The 24,046-nt window shown below is 47.3% G+C and overlaps 3 protein-coding genes across 9 annotated transcripts; 1 reads left to right on the top strand and 2 right to left on the bottom strand.

Annotated features, from left to right (window-relative positions):
* Nucleotides 1-418: 418 nt before the first annotated feature.
* On the bottom strand, nt 419-4,135 carry Stk16 (serine/threonine kinase 16). Of its 4 annotated transcripts, XM_090354868.1 has the most exons (8): nt 4,093-4,135; nt 3,554-3,728; nt 2,789-3,008; nt 2,006-2,139; nt 1,719-1,839; nt 1,503-1,598; nt 1,030-1,151; nt 478-922 (listed from the first exon to the last, which is right to left on the bottom strand). In XM_090354868.1, the coding sequence occupies exons 2-8, from the start codon at nt 3,637-3,639 to the stop codon at nt 784-786; spliced, it is 918 nt and encodes a 305-aa protein (XP_090210994.1). In that variant the 5' UTR covers nt 3,640-3,728; nt 4,093-4,135; the 3' UTR covers nt 478-783. The 4 variants fall into 4 exon arrangements, with proteins under 4 accessions (XP_090210995.1, XP_090210996.1, XP_090210994.1 ...); XM_090354869.1 differs by lacking the exon at nt 4,093-4,135 and having other exon boundaries at nt 419-922; nt 2,006-2,137; nt 2,789-2,947; nt 3,554-4,086; XM_090354870.1 differs by lacking the exon at nt 4,093-4,135 and having other exon boundaries at nt 420-922; nt 2,006-2,137; nt 2,789-2,926; nt 3,554-4,086.
* A 48-nt stretch (nt 4,136-4,183) lies between these two features.
* On the top strand, nt 4,184-18,044 carry Glb1l (galactosidase beta 1 like). 3 transcript variants are annotated; one of them, XM_090354863.1, is made up of 17 exons: nt 4,184-4,362; nt 5,855-6,014; nt 6,178-6,344; nt 6,566-6,716; nt 6,888-6,948; nt 12,661-12,755; nt 12,855-13,029; nt 13,119-13,177; nt 13,279-13,400; nt 13,735-13,775; nt 13,939-14,057; nt 14,324-14,392; nt 14,511-14,600; nt 14,722-14,835; nt 15,137-15,268; nt 15,471-15,686; nt 15,846-18,044. In XM_090354863.1, exons 2-17 carry the CDS (start codon nt 5,937-5,939, stop codon nt 16,110-16,112), a joined length of 1,956 nt encoding a protein of 651 aa, XP_090210989.1. In that variant the 5' UTR covers nt 4,184-4,362; nt 5,855-5,936; the 3' UTR covers nt 16,113-18,044. The 3 variants fall into 3 exon arrangements, with proteins under 3 accessions (XP_090210989.1, XP_090210988.1, XP_090210987.1); XM_090354862.1 differs by having other exon boundaries at nt 4,185-4,362; nt 5,867-6,014; nt 14,318-14,392; XM_090354861.1 differs by having other exon boundaries at nt 4,185-4,362; nt 14,318-14,392.
* Nucleotides 16,222-23,952, bottom strand: Ankzf1 (ankyrin repeat and zinc finger peptidyl tRNA hydrolase 1). Of its 2 annotated transcripts, XM_090354858.1 has the most exons (13): nt 23,585-23,952; nt 21,914-22,026; nt 20,917-21,019; nt 20,622-20,815; nt 20,115-20,227; nt 19,886-20,033; nt 18,959-19,187; nt 18,679-18,792; nt 17,489-17,936; nt 17,229-17,340; nt 16,952-17,119; nt 16,750-16,835; nt 16,222-16,548 (listed from the first exon to the last, which is right to left on the bottom strand). In XM_090354858.1, exons 1-13 carry the CDS (start codon nt 23,721-23,723, stop codon nt 16,425-16,427), a joined length of 2,091 nt encoding a protein of 696 aa, XP_090210984.1. In that variant the 5' UTR covers nt 23,724-23,952; the 3' UTR covers nt 16,222-16,424. The 2 variants fall into 2 exon arrangements, with proteins under 2 accessions (XP_090210984.1, XP_090210986.1); XM_090354860.1 differs by lacking the exon at nt 18,679-18,792.
* Nucleotides 23,953-24,046: the final 94 nt, after the last annotated feature.

The following is a 24,046-nucleotide window of genomic DNA, read 5'->3' as shown; positions in this document are numbered from 1 at the left end:
GATAATGCCACAGAGCACTAGCCGCATAAATTATTAACCACGTGTGAGCCAGGAAAATCAGGGAAGACAAGACCCAAATGGCTACTAATTCCACGCCCCTTTCCCCCAGGCTAAGGATGGGAGGCCTGTTACCCAGGTGTCCCAAAGCTTCCCCAAATGTTTCCACCTAGCCTGGCAAACTGGCTAGGCTGCTTTGACTAAGCTACCCACACAGGGGAGTGAAGGAATTATCTGACTGTGTTTTAAGGGAGCCAGATCCACATTCTTGGCAAAGGAAGAAGCTAGACCAAGCAGTTTTTGACTAAGGATGGCTAGGAGACCTCAGTGCTAACCCATCAGGTCTCAGGGAAGGATACCTGCCTCCTTAAATAAAATAATGAAGTCATAATTGCTGTACCAGGCCCTCTTCCCAGAATGCTCCCTTGGAAATGGCAATGAAACTCTAGGCTCTTTGTACCCCCCTTCACCCTCCAGACACACTGGGACCAAGAGGCATACCAGCCTGCGTTCACTTTATTCTCTAGTTTATACGTTCTCCTGCCTCCAGATTTGGGTGCAGAACATGATATGAGCCCAGCAGTCCAGCTCAGAGCTATATAACATACTTTGTTTCCCTTTCCCACCCCACCCAGAGTCAGACACAGGATTGAGATATCATGGTCCCCACCCCTGCCCTCTCTAAGAGCAGGCCTGGTAGAATGTAGAATGACAGAGCTCCCATGATAATGAGAGCCTCTTTCCAAACCACCAGGGACCACCTCCTCAACATGGCCACTGGTGTGTTCATATTTGAGTGGTATGCTGGCCAAGAGTTGGGGGTTGCAGTGCCTCCAACTGACTGAGGAGAAGAGGAATGTGAGGACGTTGTTGGGGGTCCACAGTCATCATGGAGGTCAGCAGCTGCCGCAGGGCTGAAGAATGCCTGTGGAGGGAAGGGGGAGGGTGACCTGGAGAAGGCCCCTTGCTAAGACTCCAACTCAACCCTTGCGAAGAGTCTGAACTGCTAATGCTCTCTTCCTCTTCACTCACCGGGGGTTCTGTGGGATGTTGAGTTGGTTCTGAACAGCAAGGGCCACACTGTCACCTTTCTGGAACACCATGTCATAAGGGCCTTCCCCAAACATCATGGCATAAAGCACACAGCCTAGGGACTGAGCATACATGGTTAGTCCTTAAAAGGGGACCAGTAGAAAGGACTACCTCTCTCCTTTTTGCTGGATGAAAGGATACTATGTAAGCTAAACCACCAAGGCTCAGAGAAACTACACTTAGCTGGAGGCTTCAGCCTTCACACTGAGCTGCCCCACCTAGTTCAGCAGTAGGGATTAGACCACTTCCGGAGCAACTGAACAGTCTGTGACAGTTCTCAGAAAGGAAGTTGAGGGGTGTGGGGACATACGAGGTTCCTTATCCCATACAATAGAAACCAAAAGCCTCTTCCCCTCCACCCCACAATAGAACTTTCCCCTCTCCACCCAGGTTCACACCCACATGCTCCTCACCCAGACATCAGTCCGCTCATCAATGACACAGTAGCTCTGCACAGAGAAGAGTTCTGGGGCCCGGTAGGAGATGGTGCACCTCTGGGCTGCCCAGTCCTGGAATAGTAGCCCAAGCTCAAAGTGGGTCACAAGCGAGAGTCATGTGGCCAAATTGGGGCATCCACCAGAAGGAGTTGAGGATGGGAATCAAGTAGGAAAAGTAATCAAGGTACTTACTTGCAGTGCTAAGGCCTGTCGGGAGCCCTCCACATGAATGCATGCTTGATTCATAGAACCTAAGTCCATTAAAACTGGCTGCTCCTCATCTCCAAGCAAGATATTGGTGGGTTTTAGGTCCCTGGGGGAAAGTGAAAATGAGTATCTGCGATAGGAACAAGGAGTTGAGATTTCCACTAAGTAAAACAACCACGTGAGGCTTTCTTTAGGAGGAAAATAGAGACCAGTTCTCTTGTCAAGGCTGTTCCTTTCAGCCCCAGCAAGCATACAGAGCACCCCCTACTAACCTGTGAGCATAACCTTTGGCATGAATGGCCTCCAAGCCTCTGCAAATACCGAGGAGCAGCCGAAGGATCTGATCCTCAGTCAGGAAGCTGCCTTGGTCCTTCAGCCTTTCTATCTCAGTCCACAGCGTACCTCTCTACGACAGAAGTCGAGTTGTTTCTGAAGTCTCTGTTCCTGGGCCCGGTCCTTGCACTGTGTCAAAGCTTATCAACTTTCTCACCATATACATTTTTTTTTTTTTTTTGATAAGTCACGGGGCCTGAACTCTGGGCCTGGGCACTGTCCCTGAGCTCTTTAGCTCAAGGCTAGCGCTCTACCCCTTGAGCCACAGCACCACTTCCAGTTTTCTGGTTGTTAATTGGAGATAAGAGTCTCATAGACTTTAGTGCCTGGGCTGGCTTTGAACTGGGATCCTCAGATCTAGCCTCCTGAATAGCTAGGATCACAGGCATGAGCCACTGTGCCCGGCTCACCATATACATCTTGACCCCACGATTCTACCTGGGTTCCTCTAAACCATAAACTGACTGTGTAGTGCATTTTTTGTTTTGTTTTTGTTCTTGAAATGGTCTACAGGCTTGTTCCAAATTCACTCAGTAGCCCAGGTTGGCTCTGAATTCCCTATCCTCCTGCCTCAGTTTCTACAGGGCTGAGATTACAGGCATATACCACAAAGTCCAGCCATAAATTTACTTTTTTCTTCTCACCAGTACTAAGGAATGAACCCATTACCTCATATATTAGACAAGTGCTCTACTCTCCCAAGAACCAGAAAGCTTTCTTACCTTGAAGAAGGGTAGCAGTAGCCAGGCCTCATATTTAGCACCCCGCTCTCTGAGACAATAAGCCACGAGATGAAGGATGTTGGGGTGATGAAAAAGGCGATGCATGTTTGCTTCTCTCTGGGCCTCCTCCCGGTCCTGCTGCTCGTGACACAGGATTCGCTTCAGGGCGTAGAAGTGTCCATCATGTAACCCCTCCACTAGGTCCACATAGCTGAACCCACTGTGGGCCAAAGGGGTCAGTGAAGGACTATGGTCACCTCCCATATAGCCTGGACCCAGAGGAATTCCCTTGGGGGAGGGATGTACCTCTTCAAATCAAGCAGAAACCCTCCCCAGATGTGCTCTAAAAGAAGTTAGAAAATTTTTACAATTTGAGCTCCTCCAGTGTAGGGACACAGAAAGGTCCTATCGTCCTGACAGTGCTCTGCACATGACAGATGCTAGTAAAAGTCAATACTTAACATCAAATAGTCAATATTTATTAAATGAGTATGACCAGGGAACGGGTAAGACATTATTTCAGCTAATAACACAGATTCCCTCAGTGAAGCATTACAATTATCTCCATTGCACAGATGATTAAGTCATGGCTTATCAAGGTCACACAAGGTGAATCTAAGAGGCCTGGGTTCAGAATCCATTTCGCGACCCATTTAGGTAAGGTAGGGAATAGAGATTAAGTCCTTGTACCCCTATCATGTGCAGATTGTTGTCCCTCACTGACCATTACCTTGGGGACAGATTACACGATTTCTAAACACTCACCCCTCCCCCAGTTTCTGGATGAAGAGGTAACGCTTATTGTCAATGATGACAGTTCCCCGTGAGCAGATACACAGTGAGTGGCCCATAATGTCTCAATCATTCTCCTCAAGGATGGTCTCTGGTCCAGGGCGAGTGAGCTTTCCTAGGCGATGCACTGAGTGCCCAGCGGATCATGCTAGAAGGAAAACAACGGCTAGTTGGCAGGTCCAGCACCATCCAGATGGCTCCTGGAGTAACACTGCGGAGACGTCAGGCCCAGGCCTTAGAACCTAGATTCCCATCTGGAGAAAATGGGCCTTAGCGTCGCCCTCTCCGAGAAGGCTGGGATCGCGTGTCTTAAAGCCTCAGGCCACGCCGTGTCTCGTCCAGAGACCTCCTTCAACCCCGGCCCACCTTCGCACGGGCCCTGCTCCCACGCCCCGTCCAGTCGCAATGGCAGGACATAATGGGAGCCCCAGAGGAGGTGCAAGGCTCGGGCCCACCTCTGGCACAGCCCGCTTGCCCGCCTCTCGGCCCACAGACCGCGATCCCACACTGACCTGGCTCGGGCCGGAACGAAGAGCCCGGGACCGGAAGTGGTCGTGACGCCATCGCCCCGCGACGGAGTAACGGTCTGACGTATCCTAGCAACCGCGGGGCAGACGGAGGATGTGGGGGCTTGGAATTGAGAGGCTGGGGGCGGGCTAGACCCGGGAGAGGGTTTCCCCACTTGGCTCCAGTAGGGGTCAAGCCGCAGGCACTTGCGCCAAAGGGGAGCAGAGCCGGGCTCCGCCCGAGGCCCCCAGGACCTCCATCTCCCAATGAAGGAGGTAGGAGGCCTCCTACCGCCCGCGCGCTGGGGTCCGAAAGCGTCTTCCTGCAGCCCGGGAGGGACGGGTGCTGGTGGCTTGGACCCCTGGATCTCAGCTCTCAGACCACCTCCACGGCCCAGGCCGGCGTTTATCCCACTACCCTCGTGTCTGTGGTAAAGAGCCCACTTGAGCCCGTTTTTAAGTCCGGTCCCATTAACCTCCTAGCTGTTTGAACAACAGCAAATTACCGAGCTGTAAAACAGATATAATACCTAGGGTTAAGTGCAGCCAAAGTGACTAGTTCCACCCTCGGCTTCACTAGTGTGACCTTGGACAGGCTGCTTCATGTTCCTTTTAGTTTTCTCAGCTGTAAAACGAAAATCATTATTTCGTAGAATTCTGTAAAAATAGAGATGCAATGGGCTTAACCAAGCATCTCACCCAGAACCCTTAGAAAGGATCAGTAAACCGGAATAATAGTTATTACCCTGTTCCTTCTCTCCCAGGCTTGGGATTGTGAAGGCTGTAGGAATGCAAATTCACAGACTCCCAAGCCTTGGTAGCAAGCAATAATCCTTGACAGTTATTGCCTAGATGGGGATATGTTGTATACACACACAGAGTGTGTGTGTGTGTGTGTGTGTGTGTGTGTGTGTGTCTGTCTGTCTGTCTGTCTGTCTGTGTGTCTGTGTCTGTGTGTGCGCGCTAGTCCTGGAGATTAAACTCAGGATCTGGGTGCTCTACTGTTGAGACACAACTCCACTTCTGGCTTTTTTTTTTTTTTTTGTAGTTAATTGGAGATGATGCTTACAGGCTTTCATGCGGGGGCTGGCTTCAAACCACAATTCTCAGTAATCACAATTCTGAGTAACTAGAATTACAAACATAAACCTGGCTATATATCATCATTTTACTGAATCAGAATTCTTCAGGAAAAATGTTTGTTCTTGTAACCTGATTCCCTGTGGTTCCATTGGTTCTGAACCTGTGTCAGTCCTTGGTTTGACATTCACTAAGATTTAGCTCACTACATATCAGGCCCTGTGCTAGATAGCGATGACTCAAGATGGACAAAATGCTTAAGTACTCAGGGAGCAACGCTTCTCAGTCTTCATGTGCTTAGGATGGTTTAGGAATCTTGGTAAAAATACAAATTGTGGTCCTCCTGTAGGGCCAAAATAGGATCTGAGAGTCTACATTTCTTGTGGCTGTTTTTGTTTTGTTTCTGGGGAGTCGAGGCTGTACTGATGTTTGAACTCAAGGCTTCCACTGGTTAAGCTCTATTAGTTGGGACCCCAGGCAGGGTCTAGCTTTTGCTTGGGGCGGGCATCATCTGCCCCCGCAGAGCTGGGAGGACACGCCTGAAACCCCACATCCCTGCATGAACTGCACATTGAATAGCGCGCACAGAGAACTTCACAAATTAGTAACAAGGAGGGGTGGCTGCAGGACCAAGTTCAGCCTGACCGCCTAGAAACTTGAGGTGGGTACCTCCCCCTTGCTCGCTGAGGTTCCCTCCCAGGAATCCGACACGTGACGGTCGGAGGGACAGCTCGGGACCGGACGAGCCCCGGACGAGCCCCGGAAGCGCCATGGCTCGGAAGAAGCGGCCCTGCCTCCTTCTTCCCTCCCTGCTGCTGCCGCTTCTGACACTGCTGCTGCTGCCCCAGGTAAGAGAAGAGGCTCGATCAGCGGGCCCAGAGGAAGAGAGAACGTAGCCAGCAAGTGGTCCCAGCAAGTGGTCCGCAAAGCCAGGTTCCACCTCCTCTGCTCGGGTCGGACGCTGGCGCTTACTCCAGACTTGTGCGGAGCACCAGCATTCTCCCTTTGCAGGTAGACTCCCGGTCGTTTGTAGTAGATCGGCGAAACAACCAGTTCCTCCTGGACGGGTTCCCGTTCCGCTATGTGTCTGGCAGTCTACACTATTTCCGGATCCCCCGGGTGCTTTGGGCAGACCGACTTTTCAAGATGCGATTGTGCGGCCTCAATGCTATACAGTTGTAAGAAGTGCTCACGAGAGCAGCGGGTGTGTGGGGCGGGAGTAGGAGAGGGGTCCCGACAGGAAGACCGCCCAATCTGGAAAAGACCCCTGGGGCAAGGGTGGAAAAGGGTGGCCCAGAACCTCCTTCCAACTGTTTCCTGGCTACCCCCTTCAATACTTGAGCCCTCAGGCTTCCTGGCATCTCCCCATCTATGACCCGTTAACCTCTTCCTTTCTTAGTTATGTGCCCTGGAACTATCACGAGCCAGAGCCTGGGTTGTTCAACTTTAATGGCAGCCGTGACCTCATTGCCTTTCTGAATGAGGCAGCTAAAGCCAACCTTTTGGTCATACTGAGACCAGGACCTTACATCTGTGCAGAGTGGGAAATGGTGAGTTAGTTGGAGAAGGGACAGAACCATGTGGGGTTTCTAAATAATTCCTATTTGCCTACACTTTAGGACCATTTCTAGTCTCAACTCTTTCCCTTCTTAACTCCTCCAGTGTTCCCCCAACCAAACAAAACCTATTTTCTTCTTTGTTGTCTTTATGCTTTTCTCAAGGGAGGTCTCCCATCTTGGTTGCTACGAAAACCTAAAATTCATCTGAGAACCTCAGATCCAGGTAAGTTGAGACAATGGATTTAACAAAGAACAAAGCAAACAATAAAAAGATAGGTTTGGGCTAGGTGCCACTGGCTGGTGCCTATAATCCTAGCTACTCAGGAGGTTGAAATCTGAGGATCACAGTTTAAAGCCAGATCAGGCAGTAAAGTCTGTGAGACTTTTTATCTCCAGTTAACCACTAGAAAACGAGAAGTCGGGGGGCTGGGAGTTTGGCCTAGTGGTAGAGTGCTTCTCTAGCATGCACGAAGACCCAGGTTCGATTCCTCGGTACCACATACATAGAAAAAAGCCAGAAGTGGTGCTGAGGCTCAAGTGGTAGAGCTCTAACAGGACAGTGCTCAGGCCCTGAGCTCAAGCCCATGACTGGCAAAAAAAAAGAAAAAGAAAACGAGAAGTGGAACTGTGGATCAAAGTGGTAGAACACTAACCTTGAGTGCCAAAGCTCAGGGATAGTGCCCAGGCCCGGAGTTGAAGCCCCACAACAGACAAAAATAAAAAAGAGAAGACCAATTGAAGGGTATGGTACTAACCAAAATAACTACTGCATGGACAGATAGCTCATGCACAGAAGTATTCCCACAGGTTGGCCTGATGATGGGGGCAGGTTAGAAGAAGTAGTCAATTTGGCTACAACTACAAAAATACAGAGAGAATCTCTGACATGTTTGCCCCCGGCTAGATTGACATTCCACTGAACCAGAAACCTATGACCAGATGAATTCACTTCTTTGGGTCCATAACCAGTGGTAATGTGGAGAGTTACAGATGGCCACATAGTGGTTTTAGGACATCACAACCATGAGGAGACATTTCAGCAGTTGCCAGTGCAAGGAGGAAGCACATTTGGGTGGACAATGCAGCCGAGATATGGTTCCATCCTGAATCCAAATGCTAAATAGAATCCTTAAGAGAATGATACATAACCGATTTTCAGAAGAGAAAAATTTGCCAGGAAAACAAATCATAGTCTTCTTCAGTGCAGGGTCAAATCTAGTTATTACGATTATGAGGCTGTTTCCAATTATGACAATTATGTAAATAATTGAGAACAATTCAGATAGAAATCCTTGAAGACTAGAAAGTCAGAGAGAACCAGCAAGAGAAACTGCTTCACCATGGAAACTGTCTTCATCTTTCATGCCGCTCTCAAATATACTTGTGATGTGTTACACAAGTTTTCATCCTCTTCTTTTTTTTCCATTTCCCCCTTTTGTGTCCAGGCTGGCTTTGAACTTCAACCCTCAGATCTCAGCCTCCTGAGTAGCTAGGATTATAGGCCTGAGCCACCGCATCCCAGCTTGTACCCAGCTTGCTGATGCTTTTAAGAAAAAGCGACTCCAGTCTGTAATCCTCGCTACTCAGGAGGCTGATATCTGAGGATCAGGGTTCAAACCCAGCCCAGGCACTAAAGACTGTAAGACTCTTATCTCCAATTAATTTCTAGAAAATAGGAAGTGGGGATCTGGCTCAAGGGGTAAGGTGGTAGCCTTGAGCTGAAGAGCTCAGGGAGAACACCCAGGACCAGAGTTCAAGCCCCATGACCCATAAAAAACAAAAACAAAAACAAAACCAGCAGTTTTCTGGACTACATTGTGAAATCTGTCCTAAGACACTATCCTCCTTGACCAGTCAGCAGCAGCTGGCACAGCTGATCACTCTGCCCACTTTTCTTATCTGTCATGATTCTCATTACTGATCCATATCCCTTCAATCTTTCTGATTACTGACCTCAGTCTCTTTTTTTTTTTTGCCAGTCGTGGGCTTGAGCTCAGGGCCTGAGCACTGTCCTTGGACTTTCTCAAGGCTAGAGCTCTACCATTTGAGCCTTAGCACCATTTCTGGCTTTTTTTTATGTATATGGTACCGAGGAATTGAACCCGGGTCTTCGTGCATGCTAGGCAAGCACTCCACCACTAGGCCAAACTCCCGGCCCCCTGACCTCAGTCTCTTAAGGGATCTTTCCATCTTCCTTTCCTCTAAATGCTGGAGTATATCAGCACTCAGTCCTTGGATGCTTCTCTTTTCTGTCCTCATTCTCTAGGTGATCATATTTATTTACATGATAAAACTAAAAATCCATCTAAACGCTAACAACCTTGTAATCATACTTCTGTAGCAAGAACTTTTCTCATGATTTCCAGTATATATGTCCAACTACTCTGCTATTTCTCCACGTAGACAAATAAAAAGGTATAATAAGTTCCTGGTATTGCCTCCAAATTCCACTATTTCTGCAATCTTATCTCAGTTAATGACAACTCAATATTCTGATTGAGCTGCTTAAACAAACATTGTGGTATAATTCTTCATGTATGTCTTCCTTACATGCCATGTTCAGTCCATCAGAAAATCCAGTCAGCTTTACCCTTAGCAACAGTGAATTAACTACTTTTCTGTGTATGTGGTACTGAAGAATTGAACCCAGGGCTTCATGCATGCTAGGCAAACATTCTACCACTAGGCTACACTCCCAGCCCTGAGTTAACTACTTTTGTTGTTTGGTGCCTGCACTGCGATTTGAACTCTGAGTCACAGCTTTCTCACTGATCTTTTGTTTTGTGTTCTTCTCACAGATGGCACTCTGCCACTTAAGACACACCTTCATTTCTGGCTTTTTGTTGGCTAATTGGTGATAAGTCTTATACTTTGTTCTGCCCAGGTTCTCTCCAAACTTCCATTCTCAGATCTCAGCTTTCTGAGTAGCCAGATTATAAGTATGAGCTACTGGTGCCTAAATTTAAGTTCCCCCACGTCATCATTCTGCCTTCCATGCTTTGTTTATTTTCCTTGTCACTATTTTGTTTGTCCGTTCTTCTTTTCTTCCTCCTTTTTTTTTTTGTGCGTGTGTGTGTGTGTGTGTGTGTGTGTGTGTGCGCGTGTGTGCGTGTGTGCTAGTCCTGGGCTTGAGCTTAGGACCTGAGCACTGTCCTTGGACTTTCTCAAGGCTAGAGCTCTACCACTTGGGCCTCAGCACCACTTCTGGCTTTTGTCTATGTATGTGGTAACAAGGAATCGAACCTGGGTCTTTGTGCATGATAGGCAAGCACTCTACCACTAGGCTAAACTCCCAGCCCCCTTCTTTCTCTTTTGATAGGTTCTCACTAGGCAGCTTAGGATATCCCTGATCTCCAAATCTTGACTTAGCTTCTCCTGTGCTGGTATTACAACAGGTATTTTTTTTTTCTGCCAGTCCTGGCTTGAACTCAGGGCCTGAGCACTCTCCTTGGGCTTTCTCAAGGCTAGAACTCTGCCACTTGTGTCACAGCACCAGCTTTTTCTATGTATGGTAACGAGGAATCAAACCTGGGTCTTGATGCATGCTAGTCAAGCACTCTACCAAACTCCTAGGCCAAACTCCTGGCTCCACAGGCATGTACCTCTGTGTTTGGCTATTTATCATCTAATATGGACTGAGGTTTGACCCTGAGGCCCCAAACTTGCTAGGCAGGTGCTCTTTAAATGGTAGAGCCCTTAAGTTGTTTAGGTATTAGATGTCTCCACCAGATAAAGCATACCACATATGTCTGAGAGAGAAGAAAAAGCTTAATACCAGCAAAACTGGACAGAGAGAAGCAGCTGCCATTAAGCTAGGGAGTGGGTATTTATGGGGAGGCAGCCTGCAAGAAGATGAGAGATTGCATTGTGAACAGGAGGCAAGGTTAGTATTAGCAGCCAGGCCAGGTGCCCAGTCAGGCCAGAGTGACCTTGAGACTCAGCCAGGCAGAACCTTGACTGCCAGAATTCGGTCCTCCCAGAATGCCTCCAAATCTATAAAGTTAAGTTTCACCAGGGTAAAGGGCTTTTATTGAGAGGGGCAGTCTGTTTCGCTCCTTCTCTATCCTTGATGCCTAGAACAATGCTTGGCTACAAAGTTAGTACCCATAAATATTGGCTAAATGAATGAATGGCTTTACTACATGATTATATTAAAAGAAGCAATACAGCCCCAAATTGAAAGGAATGCATGCCAGGTGTGGTGGCTCATGCCTGTAATCCTAGCTACTCAGGAGGCTGAGATCTGAGAATCATAGTTCAAAGCCAGCCCAGGCACTAAAGACCATGAGACTCTTATCTTCGATTAACCACTAGAAAACCAGAAATGGCACTGTGGCTCAAGGGGTAGGGCAGTAGCCTTGAGCTGAAGAGCCCAGGCCCACCAGAGTTCAAGCCCCCCAAGGAAAGGTATAAGAATTGAAAAATGTCCTCTAAAACATCCCATGGAATCCATCCTTAAAAGCAGGTAGGGCCAGGCGTGGTGGTTCTAGCCTGTAATCCTAGGTAATCAACATGCTAGGATCAGAAAATCTGAGTTCAGGGACTGGGAGTTTGGCCTAGTGGTAGAGTGCTTGCCTAGCATGCACGAAGACCTGGGTTCAATTCCTCAGTACCACATACATAGAAAAAAGCTGGACGTGGTGCTGAGGCTCAAGTGGTGGAGCTCTAGCCTTGAGAAAGTCCAAGGACAGTGCTCAGGCCCTGAGCTCAAGCCCAGGACTGGCAAAAAAAAAAGAAAATCTGAGTTCAAATCCAGCACAGCACCAAAGATCATGAGACTCTCATCTCCAATTAATCTCTAGAAAATAGGAAGTGGGGCTTGGCTCAAGGATACAGTGGTAGCCTTGAGCTGAAGGGCTCAGGGACAGTGCCCAGGCTCAGAGTTCAAGCCTCATGATCCCCCACCCCACAAAAAAAAAAAAAAAGCACAAATAGGCAGAGAAAGTACATGAATATCTTCAGGATGAATCACAAAAGGGCAAATAAATGCGGATTTAACACATCAGGCCTACTATAACAATCTTTCAAATGCCGACTTAAATCTCCAGGACTTTACATAGTAATATAGCCCTATGTAATATATTTTAACTTATTTCCTACATGTATTTTTTGCCTGTCCTGGGCTTGGGCTTAGGGCCTAAGCATTGTCTTTAGGTTTTCTCATGGCTAGAGCTCTACCAGTTGAGCCACAGCACCACTTCTGGCTTTTTTTTTTTTTCAAGTTCAAGTCCTGGGGCTTGAACTCAAGCCTGAACACTGTTTTTGGGCTTTCCTCAAGGCTAGTAGTGCTCTACCACTTGAACCACAGCACCACTTCTAGTTTTTTCTATGTATGTGGTACGGAGGAATCGAACCTAGGTCTTCGTGCATGCTAGGCTAGCACTCTACCACTAGGCCAAACTCCTGGCCCTGGCTTTTTCTATGTATGTGGTACTGAGGAATCGAACCCAGGTCTTCATGCATGCTAGGCAAGCACTCTATCACTAGGCCAAACTCCTGGTACCTACATTTTTTTTTTTAAGGTGGTCATGGGGCTTGAGCTCTGGGGCCTAGGCACTGTCCCTGAGCTCTTCAGCTCAAGGCTAGCGCTCTACCACTTGAGCCACAGTACCACTTTTGGTTTTCTGGTGGTTAATTGGAGATAAGAGTCTCATGGACTTTTATGCCCAGGCTGGCTTTGAGCTTTGATCCTCAGATCTCAGGCTCCGGAGATCTAGGATTACAAGCATAAGCCACCAGCACCCAGCTTTGGCATATAAATTTCTAAGTGTTTGAGGTTGAGAGTTTCTTCTAAGAGTCACTGTTTCACAGATTTAGTTATGGAAAAGGACCAGAAGCTGTAACCAAGAGTAAGGGCAGCACTGAATGGCAAGGATGCTGGAGAGGGCCGCAGAGGGTGGTGACCCTGAATGAGCAGACCACTGTTCCTTCCTAGATTTTCTTACTGCGGTAGACTCCTGGTTCAAGGTCCTGCTGCCCAAGATATATCCATTCCTCTACCACAATGGGGGCAACATCATTAGCATTCAGGTACAAGTGGAAAATTGATTGTGCAAGGGGAAAGATAAACAAGGGGTCCTTAACCCTTCCCACTTCATAGCTGGGCTCCTCTTTCCTTTTCCCTGGAAGGTGGAGAATGAGTACGGTAGCTACAGGGCCTGCGATTTCGACTACATGAGACACCTGGCTGGACTTTTCCGTTCACTGCTGGGAGACAGGATCTTGCTCTTCACCACAGATGGGCCTGAAGGACTCAGATGTGGCTCCCTCCAGGGACTCTATACTACTGTAGATTTTGGACCAGGTCTTCTAAACAAGGGTTAGGAAAGAAGTCTGGGGAAGAAACATCTATTCTCTGATATTTATCTTTTTACCTTTACCTTCTTTCTGCAGCTGACAACATGACCAGAATCTTTTCCCGGCTTCGGAAGTATGAACCCCATGGGCCGTTGGTAAGGGATCAGATGGGAGGAGAATCAAAGCAAGAGTCTGGTGGGAATGTGTCCAGTCTGAGGTCCATCTCACTCATGGTTCCTTTCACTTCACATTCTAGGTGAACTCTGAGTACTACACAGGTTGGCTGGATTACTGGGGCCAGAACCACTCCACACGGTCAATTTCATCTGTAACTAAAGGACTAGAAAACATGCTCAAGTTGGGAGCCAGTGTGAACATGTAACTGGAGACACAATATGAACCTCTTACAGGGAACTGGGAATAAAAGAGTTGGGCCGGGTGTTGGTGGCTCACGCCTGTAATCCTAGCTACTCAGGAAGCTGAGATCTGAGAATGGTGGTTCAAAGTCAGCCCAGGCAGGAAAGTCCTCGAGACTCATCTCCAGTTAACCACCAGAAAGCCAGAAGTAGACTGTAGCTCAATGGTAGAGTGCTAGCCTTGAGCAAACGAGCTCAGGGACAGTACCCAGGCCGAGTTCAAGCCCCATGAGCAACAAAAAGGAAAAAAAAATGGTCAGCTTTTTCTCTTTCCTCCCCACCTTCTTCCACTTTAGGTACATGTTTCATGGAGGTACCAACTTTGGGTATTGGAGTGGTAAGTAAATGGGGTCCCTGAGAAGTAGGGAGGTGACAAGGAATTATTATCTATGGGATATTAGAAGCCAGACACGGCTCCCACGGCTCCCACTGATGGGAAAATTCCCTGCATAAGGTTGTTTGTGTAGTGAGATATGTGTCATTAAATTGGTTCAATCCAGGTGCTGATGACAAGGGACGCTTCCTTCCAATTACTACCAGCTATGACTACGATGCACCCATATCTGAAGCAGGAGACCCTACACCTAAGTTTTTTGCTATCCGAAATGTCATCAGCAAGGTGCCCTTTTATTTACTTGGAAGAAGGTAGTGCCCACATTATAAAAGGATCCTACAAACTAGTGGTGGTGGTTGTCTAGGCCACAGAGCCCTCTGTGGACCTCTCTCAAGGGGGAATACCTGGGGTGTTATGTGTGCAAAATTACAGGGTCTTCATGACCCCTAGTCCTTCTTTGGGTCCTGGGTTCAGAACCTTCTAGGGCTTTGGAATAGGGGTTATCCCTAGTTTCACTGTTGGCTCCTGAGAGAATTTGGGCTCAGTTCCAGGAAGTTCCCTTGGGACCTTTACCTCCTCCTGGCCCCAAGATGATGCTTGGACCTTTGACTCTACACTTGGTGAGTAACTCCCCATTTCACATTCTATTCCTTTATTTCCTAAATAGCCTATAATGTCCTACCCTCTTTTCTAGAAGCATCCTTCTCAGATTCTGATTATTGTCTCTTATTCCAATAGGATGGGACTTTGCTGACATTCCTAGACTTTCTCTGCCCCAAGGGACCCATCGATTCATTGTTCCCTCTGACATTTGAGGCTGTCAAGCAGGTAAGGGATAAACTCTGGTGGAATGGTAGATATTCCCTCAACATTGTCCTCTGGCTATTAATCTCACCCAGTGTCCTTTTACTTTCATCTATCTTAAAGTAGTCATTCTTCCACACTCAAGGACCATGGCTTTATGTTGTACCGGACCTATCTGCCTTACACCATTTCTGAACCAACACCATTCTGGGTGCCAAATAATGGAGTCCATGACCGTGCCTATGTGATGTTGGATGAGGTAAGATCATAATTCCAGGCTAACCTGTGAACCTTGGCTTTCTCATTTCCTTAGCACCAACAGACTTAAGTTCTCCAGCTCTATCCTTTCCTACATATCTGCTTACATTTGTAGAATGTCTTGGGTGATAAGCTGGAATGAAGAGACAGTCTAAGGATAGAGTTAAAGAATGGATGGTGAATAACTGACAGATAACCAACATCTCTGCCTTTCAAATTACATGTCTTAATGTGACTTCTTCTGCAGTGACCAAAAGCTAGAGATGCCAAACCCTTTGCTTCATAGGTACTCTTATTCCCAGGTGTTCCAGGGTGTTCTGGAACGAAATACAAAACGTCAACTAGTTTTGACTGCAAAAGCAGGTGCCAAACTGGATATCTTGCTGGAGAACATGGGAAGGCTGAGTTTTGGGTCTAACCATAGTGACTTCAAGGTGAGATGGTTTTTCATAGTTCTTGATCAACTCCCTTGGAAAGACGGGGGGTTAATGGAAGATAAACTAGAGTCATGTCCATAGGAGTTGGACAGCAGGACAGGATAATAGCTGTGGGTCTTGGCCATGGCCAGTTATACTCCAGAACTTCATTAGGGATGGTGAGCTAAGCGAATAATGCCTTTTCATTTGCTCTCTGCAGGGCCTGTTAGAGCCACCAGTTCTGGGGCAAACAATCCTTACTGACTGGTTGATCTACCCTCTGAAAGTTGATAAGCTTGTGAAGTGGTGGTTTCCCCTCAACTTGCTGAAAAGACCACAGTCTAATGCTTCCTCTGGCCCTGCTTTCTATTCTACAACGTTTCCAATTTTAGGCTCATCTGGGGACACATTTCTATATTTACCTGGATGGACCAAGGTATTGCTAATAGTGGTAGTTGGGGGTGGAGGAGGGGGAAAAGGAGGAAAATCATAAGAGGGCTAACAAAGATCATTCCCGTGATTTGAACCCTCAAAGGGGATGATTCCACCCCCAATGAGCTAATCCTTTCTTTTTCCCACCCACTCCTTCTCACAGGGCCAAGTATGGATCAATGGGTTTAACTTGGGCCGGTATTGGACAAAGCGGGGACCACAACAAACACTGTACGTGCCAAGACTTCTCCTGTTGCCTAAGGGAGCTATCAACAAAATCACATTGCTGGAGCTAGAAAAGGTGCCTTCTGAGCCTCAAGTCCAATTTTTGGATAATCCTATCCTAAACAGCACCTCATATAGGTCACATCTCTATTCCTTCTCAGACCCCCAACGTACGTATGAACCAATTCAATTAAGTGGGCACTGAAAGAAAGGTAACCTTTGAACCTAGGACATGGAGTGGACAGGATACGTTGGTGTTGGTCATAGCAATTGCAAGGAACTAAAGGTCAGAATGACTCTGAATACAAGTTCGGTTTCCTTGCCAAACTTTATTGTGATTAAATTCCAAACACAGTACCAGCTCCGCACACTTCTGTGGCCCTGTCTTTGCCCTAGTTCCTTAGTGTCTCTCATCCTAGTCTTCGAAAATAATCTCTGGCTTTGTGGGAAAAAAAACTAGGGCTTGTGTGTGCATGCCATTTTGGGGTCTAGTTGGCTCCAGGTGGAACTTAAGAGTTCAGGAAGAAGGCTTCCCTGCCTGATTTCGATGATCGCGGAGGCAGCGTGTAGAGCAAAAAGAGAAGTCGAGGTAGTGAAAAGGAACAAGGCCTTGGAGCGATGCCCCACAACTCCAGCAGCGTCTGCACAAGAGGAAGAAAGTTAACTGGACAGGTATCCCAGAAACTTTCCAGTGTAACCTTTCCCCAACCTGTAAAGATTCCAGAGCATCTTAAATCCCTTTAATAACCCTTTAAAGTACCATGTAGGCACTCACTCCACTTGCCCAAAATGGTCCTTACAACACTGTCATCCACCCTTTCATTCATCTGCTGAGCCCCTACCCAGGACTGATGATTGCAGAGTCGGGGATCGGAGGGTTAGGGGTTCCCAACTGGGCAGCAAGTCGGCGTTCTGCAGCCAGGGCTCTCTAAGAAACAGAAGTTGTATTAAGCACTGGCCCAGTTCACAATGTGCGTAAGAAGCAACAGCTACTTTCTTGGAAAGGGATGAAACTCAAAAAGCCACACTAGCCTGGAGCCTCACCTTCTCTCGGTCACTGAGGCTGGCAAATCGCCGCTGCTCTTCTCGTTCCCGCTCCTCCTGCTCTTGCTGCTTTCGTTGCTGTTCCTCTCGCTGTTGCCGGGCTGCCTTCTGCTTTTTTTTCCGTGCAGCCTGCTGTGCCTCCATTTCTGAGGTCAATGGTCCTGGCACCTAGAAGATTTGCAAAAAATAAAAAGATTCACATAAGATAACTTTTGCAGAACTACAGAGCTATGCCTTCCCACCCCATTTTTCTTTTCCCCTCCCTTTTCCAGCTTACTTGAGCCTTCTTGTAGTCATAGGCATCTGGATTCTTCTCCATGAACCTTCGGAATTCATTACGTGTTGATCTGTCGGCTGCCACAGTATAAGGGGGCTGGGCTTGGGAGTCTCTAAGTGCCAAAAACCCCAAACAGGTTCCAACTTTTTCCTGCCTTGCCCACATCACCCAACCAAGCCAAGGAATAACATGCAAAACCAAAATGAGTTATCACGTGGCTATATCCTCTATACCCAACCTGGCTCTGGATAGAGACCTACCGCACAGTGGGATCAGCGCCTGCCTCCAACAGCAACCGAACTACCGAGCCTCTTCCAGCTGCTGCTGCTGCATGAAGAAGAGTAAAGCCACCAGAGCCCAAAGGAGCATTAAGTAGAGACGTGACTCCAGCGTCTTCAGGCCCGGCAGCTAACTGGACTTTCAGCACTCCAACATCTCCAGCTCGGCAAGCAGCTAGAAGCACATTCCAGAGCTCTGGCTGACCAGGGGCTTTGGCCTCATCAATCAAGGGGGCTGACTGTGAGGAAGGTTCATCTTCTGGAAGTTGCTCAAGTGCCCCAGCTTCCGGGTCTTGACTTCTCTTCTTCTTAGTCCTTTTTTTCCTCCGCTTGGGCAATACTTCATATTCACGAAGATTCAAGGTCTCTACTGTCAATTCCACTAATGCCAGCTCCACTGGGGAGCCATCTTCTTCCTCTGATGATGAATCTAGGAGAAAATATGACATATCAGGATCCACTTAAGGCATAAGCAGAGGGTGGAAGGATGTGGGCTTCCCCAGAAGCATTCATGTATATAAAAAGATAATCTAGATCATCTTGAAATTGTTTTTATTTTATCCTTGGACTCTCCCTTTGAACAGCCTTAGGATGGAACATAGTAATGGAAAACAACCGTTAGCTCCAAACCACAGCATCTAAGCAGACATATACAATATGAGAACCATGCAACATAGTCAAACATCTACTGCAATGATAAGACTTTCCTACGTGCCACAGATACATCCATGGACAAAAGAGAAAGATCTGGAAATGTCACTAAGTATGTCTCAGTTGTTGGATATGGTGGTATACACCCCAGTACTTCTGAGGTGGAGATGGGAGTGGGGGAGATGGAGGCCAGCCTAGATTATACAGTAAGATCCTATCTCAAAAAACCCCAGACATGGCCGGGAGTTTGGCCTAGTGATTGAGTGCTTGCCTAGGATGCACGAAGACTCGGGTTCGATTCCTCAGTACCACAAACATAGAAAAAAGCTGGAAGTAGTACTGAGGCTCAAGTGGTAGAGCTCTAGCCTTGAGAAAGTCTAAAGGAACAGGGCTCAGGACTGCCCCCCCCCCCAAAAAAAAATCCAGACACTAGTCAGGACAGATACCCAGATGGATTTGATAATTGCCAGGCGGTGCTCAGACCTTCTCGGGTGATTCTTCATTTTGCCCAAGGTCCTTACTTTCATCACTAGGAACATTGTTTCTTTCATCCTCAGTAGCCCTCTTCTTCTCTTTCACAGTCTTCCAGTACGCCTGAGGTGAGCGCAATCTGACTATCTCTCGAGGGTCTTCTCCTGCCATAAAATAAAAGATCTTTCTCATACTAGCTGAGGAGAATCTAACGAGGGTTTTTCTCAATGAAAATGTAACCAGCCTACCATCCAAAGATTAGAAAACCCTCTGGTTACACACTTGAGAGCCGGAAGACCTACAACCCAAGGATCCGGATCAGAGGCTCACCATAGACATGCAGGGTGGTCAGCTTGGTGAGCACACGCTGGAGCTCTCGGAAGGTGGGTCTGCGGGTAGTGAGAGGGATATCCCAAAGTCGGGGATCCTCCCTTTGCAGGGGTGCTCCTTGGCCTCCAAAGAACAAGGACCGGCCAGAGTGGGGAGCCCGAAGCAGAATCGTTCCAGCCTCCCCCAGGGCCTTAGCCCAGTCTGGCTCTGCCAACAGGTCACGAACATCCTAGAAAAGAAGGTAACTCCACTTGCTATCCTTAAAAATATACAAATAAAACTGGTGACTTCTATCTTCTATTCAGTGAGGATTGCTTGTTCAAAGCTAGCCCTATCTGAAAGGGCTTTTGGCAGACAATTTTTTTTTTTTTTTTTTTTTTTTGCCAGTTCTGGGCTTGGCCTCAGGGCCTGAGCACTGTCCTTGGACTTTCTCAAGGCTTCAGCTCTACCACTTGAGCCTCAGCACCACTTCTGGCTTTTTTTCTATGTATGTGGTACCGAGGAATCGAACCCAGGTCTTCGTGCATGCTAGGCAAGCACTTTACCACTAGGCCAAACTCCCAGCCCTTGGCAGACAATTCTTAAAGGCTCTTATCTCCAATTAACCAGTAAAAAACTCGAGGGGAGGTGGGGTTCAAGTGGCAGAGTGCCAGCCTACAGTGAAAAGGCTATGGGAGGACATGAAACCCTGAAGGTCAGTTTTAGCACAAATAAAAATATCCCAACATGCCAGGAGTGGGAGAAAGATGACAAAGAAGGAGAAAGATTGAGATCCCCAATCTACTTATGCTACCCATTTTTATTTCTTTATTACTATGTCTAATGAACATGGGAAAGCTATGAGTCCATGCCACCCTACTATAACAATGAGTTAAGAGGCAAAGAAGTTCTTAGAGAACCTAAGATCAGGGAGGCACGGTAACTTACCTTACATAGTGTGGCTTCATTGTAACGCCTCAGGCTGGCTCCAGCAGAGCGCGATGCCCTGCCTCGAGCATCGTGGAGCCCCTGGGCTGTGCCCCGCTTGGCCCGCACAGTATAGCGGTGAAAGGTTTTGTGTGTCACCACTTCTCTTCTGTAGATAGCAAAGACTCAGTACTGGACATATCCTGGCTAATGGAATCCATTCCATCCTTATCCCACAGTGCCCTCTCACCCTTGAAAAACAGCACCAGCAAAGTGTCCAGCTGCAGCCATGAGCACCACACAATATTTAGGACCGCCACTTTGCAGGTTCTGTAGTAGCAGTTTTGCCTCTTCTGGGGATTCCTACATGGCAAAGATGCAGCAGAAACAGTCTAGCTGTTGCACTCGATAGAAGCAAGAAACCAAATGCCAGTTTTGTGCTTCACATACATTTTTTAATTTATTACAACTACCCTGAGCCTTGTTTCCATTCTATAAAGAAAATTTGAAGCTTGGAGAGGTAGTTGTAGAAGATCAAGTGGTAGAGCCATTTCAAACCAAGACTGGTTTGTCCCCCAAATTTGTTCCCATCAAACCTGACCCTTTCAAGATTTAAGCCAGTTTCTGGCCATGACCGGCTGTCAAGTGTGATATCCACACTGAGAAGGGAAAGTAAGACATGGACTGGCAAAGAAATAACCTTAGTCTGAGTACACAAAAAGATAGAATTGATCCAATCGCCAGTGCTTTTACTTACCTGATGAGGGCCTAGGACACATCGATAGGCATAAAGAAACTGGCCCTGGGAATTTTGGAAAAGAACTCTGCAGGGGTAGAAGCCCCTGGGTTGATTAGGCTTTTCAAGTTCAGTCTTCTCCTCGCCTAGTGTCTGCAAGTCCTCTTCACTAGCTGAGTCTGAGTTTTCTGATCCTGAGATGCTAGAAAGATCTCCTGAAGACAGACAACATGGGACATTCGAGTTTAGTACCCTTTCACCTTTCTTCACACCCCTTAGGGCCTGCTCCCATATAGACTCTCCCATCAGGTATCACCTGTGGAGCTCTGCTTTTCAAAGTCCAAAGCAGATAGGAGAGATTTGTTCTTTAGACGCTGCTTTAGGTTAAAGCGATGCCAGTCAAGCTTATAATGTTCTCTCTGATGATAAAAAAAAAAAAAGAGAAAGGCAGAAATATGTTCCAGTCTGAACTTGTATACTAGCCAAGACAGCCCAGAACTTCAGGAAGTAATACCAGTTGATTTAGTCAAACATATCCTTTGATTTTTTTTTTTTTTTTTGCCAGTCCTGGGCTTGAGCTCAGGGCCTGAGCACTGTCCTTGGACTTTCTCAAGGCTAGAGCTCTACCACTTGAGCCTCAGCACCACTTCCGGCTTTTTTCTATGTATGTGGTACCGAGGAATCGAACCCGGGTCTTCATGCATGCTAGGCAAGCACTTTAACCACTAGGCCAAACTCCCAGCACCATCCTTTATGAATTTAAGGCAAATCACAAGTCTACCTCTTCCCATATCATTGTGCTGGTTTCCCCCCACCCCCACCCCAGGGAGAGGGGGATTGAAGGGGGGAGGTCCTGGGGCTTCAACTCAGAACCTAGGCACTGTCCCTGAGTTTCTATGGCTTTAGGCTAGCACTCTAAAACTTGAATCCCAGCCCCATGTCCTGATTTTTCTTTCTTTTTTTTCTTTTTTTTTTCCCATTAGTTCTGGGGCTTGAAATTGGGGCCTTGGGCTTTCTCAAGGCTAGAGCTCTACCACTTGAACCACAATACCACTTTCAGGTTTTTCTGTATATGTGGTACCGAGGAATTGAACCCAGGGCTTGGTGCATGCTAGGCAAGCACTCTACCACTAGGCCATGCTCCTGGCCTCATATCTTGCTTTTTCTTGCTGGCTTTGATCTAAACCCTAAACTCTCAGCCTTTCAGGATTATGGGAGTGAGCAATCAGCAGTTAGCTGTGTTAGACCTACTTCTGATATCTAGCCCTACATCCTTTTTTAAACTTTAAATTTATTTAATTATTTATTTTTACCTGTTCCTGGTAGTTCTGGAAGGTCTGGTCACAGGCTGAACAAGAGAATTTCTCTGAAATATCCAGCGTACCCTGATGTACTTTTCTTTCTGGGCTTGCTCTTTCCCCTGAACCTAAACAAGAGAAGGATAATTGGAGGTAGAAAAAGGAGCTCAAATCCACAATGCTTACAGCTACATTCAATATCTATGAAGGGAGGTGAAGGATACAAAAGAATAATGACATAACTTTGCCTTCACGAAGTTTATACTTCATTTATCCTTAAATAAATGATAACTGCAATTACACAATAAATGCTTCTGAAAGGATGCACGCAAAATGGATATAAGTCAATTTTGTACTTAAAGTAGCCAAGTGGATTGTTTTAGGAGAATTCTGCAAAGAATAATTTGTGGTGAGGTTAAAGTCTTTAATTTTTTTTCCAGGTGTTGGAGACTGAATCCAGGGCCTCAAGCTAAACTCGTGCTCTACTACTATATAAAGCATCCTTAAATTTCTTTTCCTTTTATTAGGTGCCATGTATGCAGAACCTCCTAGCAAGGGCAATTGCCTATAACTAGATTTTTTTTTCACCAATCAGGAAAACACTTGTTTAATCAATGTTCTTTAAACCCCTTAACTCCATAAATGTTAACTACAGAAATGTCCCATCTCTTTCCATTGAACTCCATTAATATAGCTATTCAACTTCTTTTTTTTGCCAGGGACAGTGGCTCACGCTTGTAATCCTAGCTACTCAGGAGCCTGGGCACAAAAGGACCTGAGACTCTTATCTTGAATTAACTTCTCTAGAAAACTGAAAGCAGGGCTGGGCTCAAGGGTAGGGCAATAGCCTTGAGCTGAAGAGCTCAGGGATGCACCCAGGCCAAGTTCAAGCCCCATGACCCACAAAAAAAAAAGTTATTTTTTCTCCTAGTTTCCCCACCCCCTAGTAAATTTGTAGGTGTACTCAGTGTCTACTGTGGGGATAATGAACATGTGCCCATAAAGGCAAATCTAAAGCACATCTTCAAAGTTATCTAGACCAAAACCTTACTTCCTGGGAGGTCCCTAGAAGGTAACTTGGCTTTGCCTTCCTTCTATATAAGGCTCAAAATCATTACTTTTGCCATGCTGGAAACTGAACAAAAGCCATATGGACTCAGGGCCTGGCCACTGTCCTTGGGCTTTCTCAAGGCTAGCACTCTACCACTTGAGTCACAGAGCCACAGCACCACTTGTTTTTTTTCCTGTGTATGTGGTAAGGAGGAATCGAACCCAGGGCTTTGTGCATGTCAGACAAGCACTCTACCAACTAGGCCACACTCCAGGCCCCTTAAAATATACTTTTTTCAACTGTGTAAAAATGTTTTTTAAAGCTTACCATCCCGCCCAGCAAAGTGGCTCATGCCTGTAATCCACTCAGGAAGCTGAGATCTGAGGATGATGGTTCAAAGCCAGCCTGGGCACTAACGTCCAAGAGACTCTTATCTCCAATTAACCACTAGAAAACTGGAAGTGGCGCTGTGGCTCAAGGGGTAGGGCCTTGAGCGGAAAGAGCTCAGAGATGATACCCAGGCCCCAGACCGACAAAACAACAGTTTACAATCCCGACCACAGTGAGCGGTGAATCTTGAGATTCCCCGAAGGAGAAAAGCTGGCGGGGAGCCTCGAGACGCGCCTCCCGAGTACCTGCAGAGTGGGTAGTGCACGGAGCCCGGGCCCGCGGCTCCCCCGGAACCTGCCTCACGAGGCTGAGGCCCCGGAGGACTGGGGCATCCGCGCTGAGATCAAACAGGGAGACGGACGAGGGAGCCGGAGCCGGCGACATGGCTGAACGGAAATGATTTCAAAGCAGCTCCTGGGGAAGAAACAGGCGATCTGGCTACCACGTCTGCCTTCCTGCCTGCCTTGGTCGCCCTCATGCCGCAAGGCCGCTGGGCCTTCAACCGCATAATCTCGCCCGCGCGCCAAGAAGCCGAATCAAACGCGCCAGAAGCCAAGGGGCCCGCACGTCCACAGTTCCATAGCCGAATTCCCGCAACACCACGATCTCGTCACTACGGAGGCACAAAGAGGACAAACCGCGGAGCGCGCACCTCAGCCCCGCCCCCCTCGAAGCACACCATTGGCCCCCCGCCTCACAAGACCCGC

The sequence above is a fragment of the Megascapheus bottae genome, chromosome 21 (assembly GCF_031878675.1).
Source record: "Megascapheus bottae isolate mThoBot1 chromosome 21, mThoBot2.hap1, whole genome shotgun sequence".
NCBI classification, from domain to species: Eukaryota; Metazoa; Chordata; class Mammalia; order Rodentia; family Geomyidae; genus Megascapheus; species Megascapheus bottae.
This window is presented reverse-complemented; position numbering and strand designations above follow the sequence as displayed.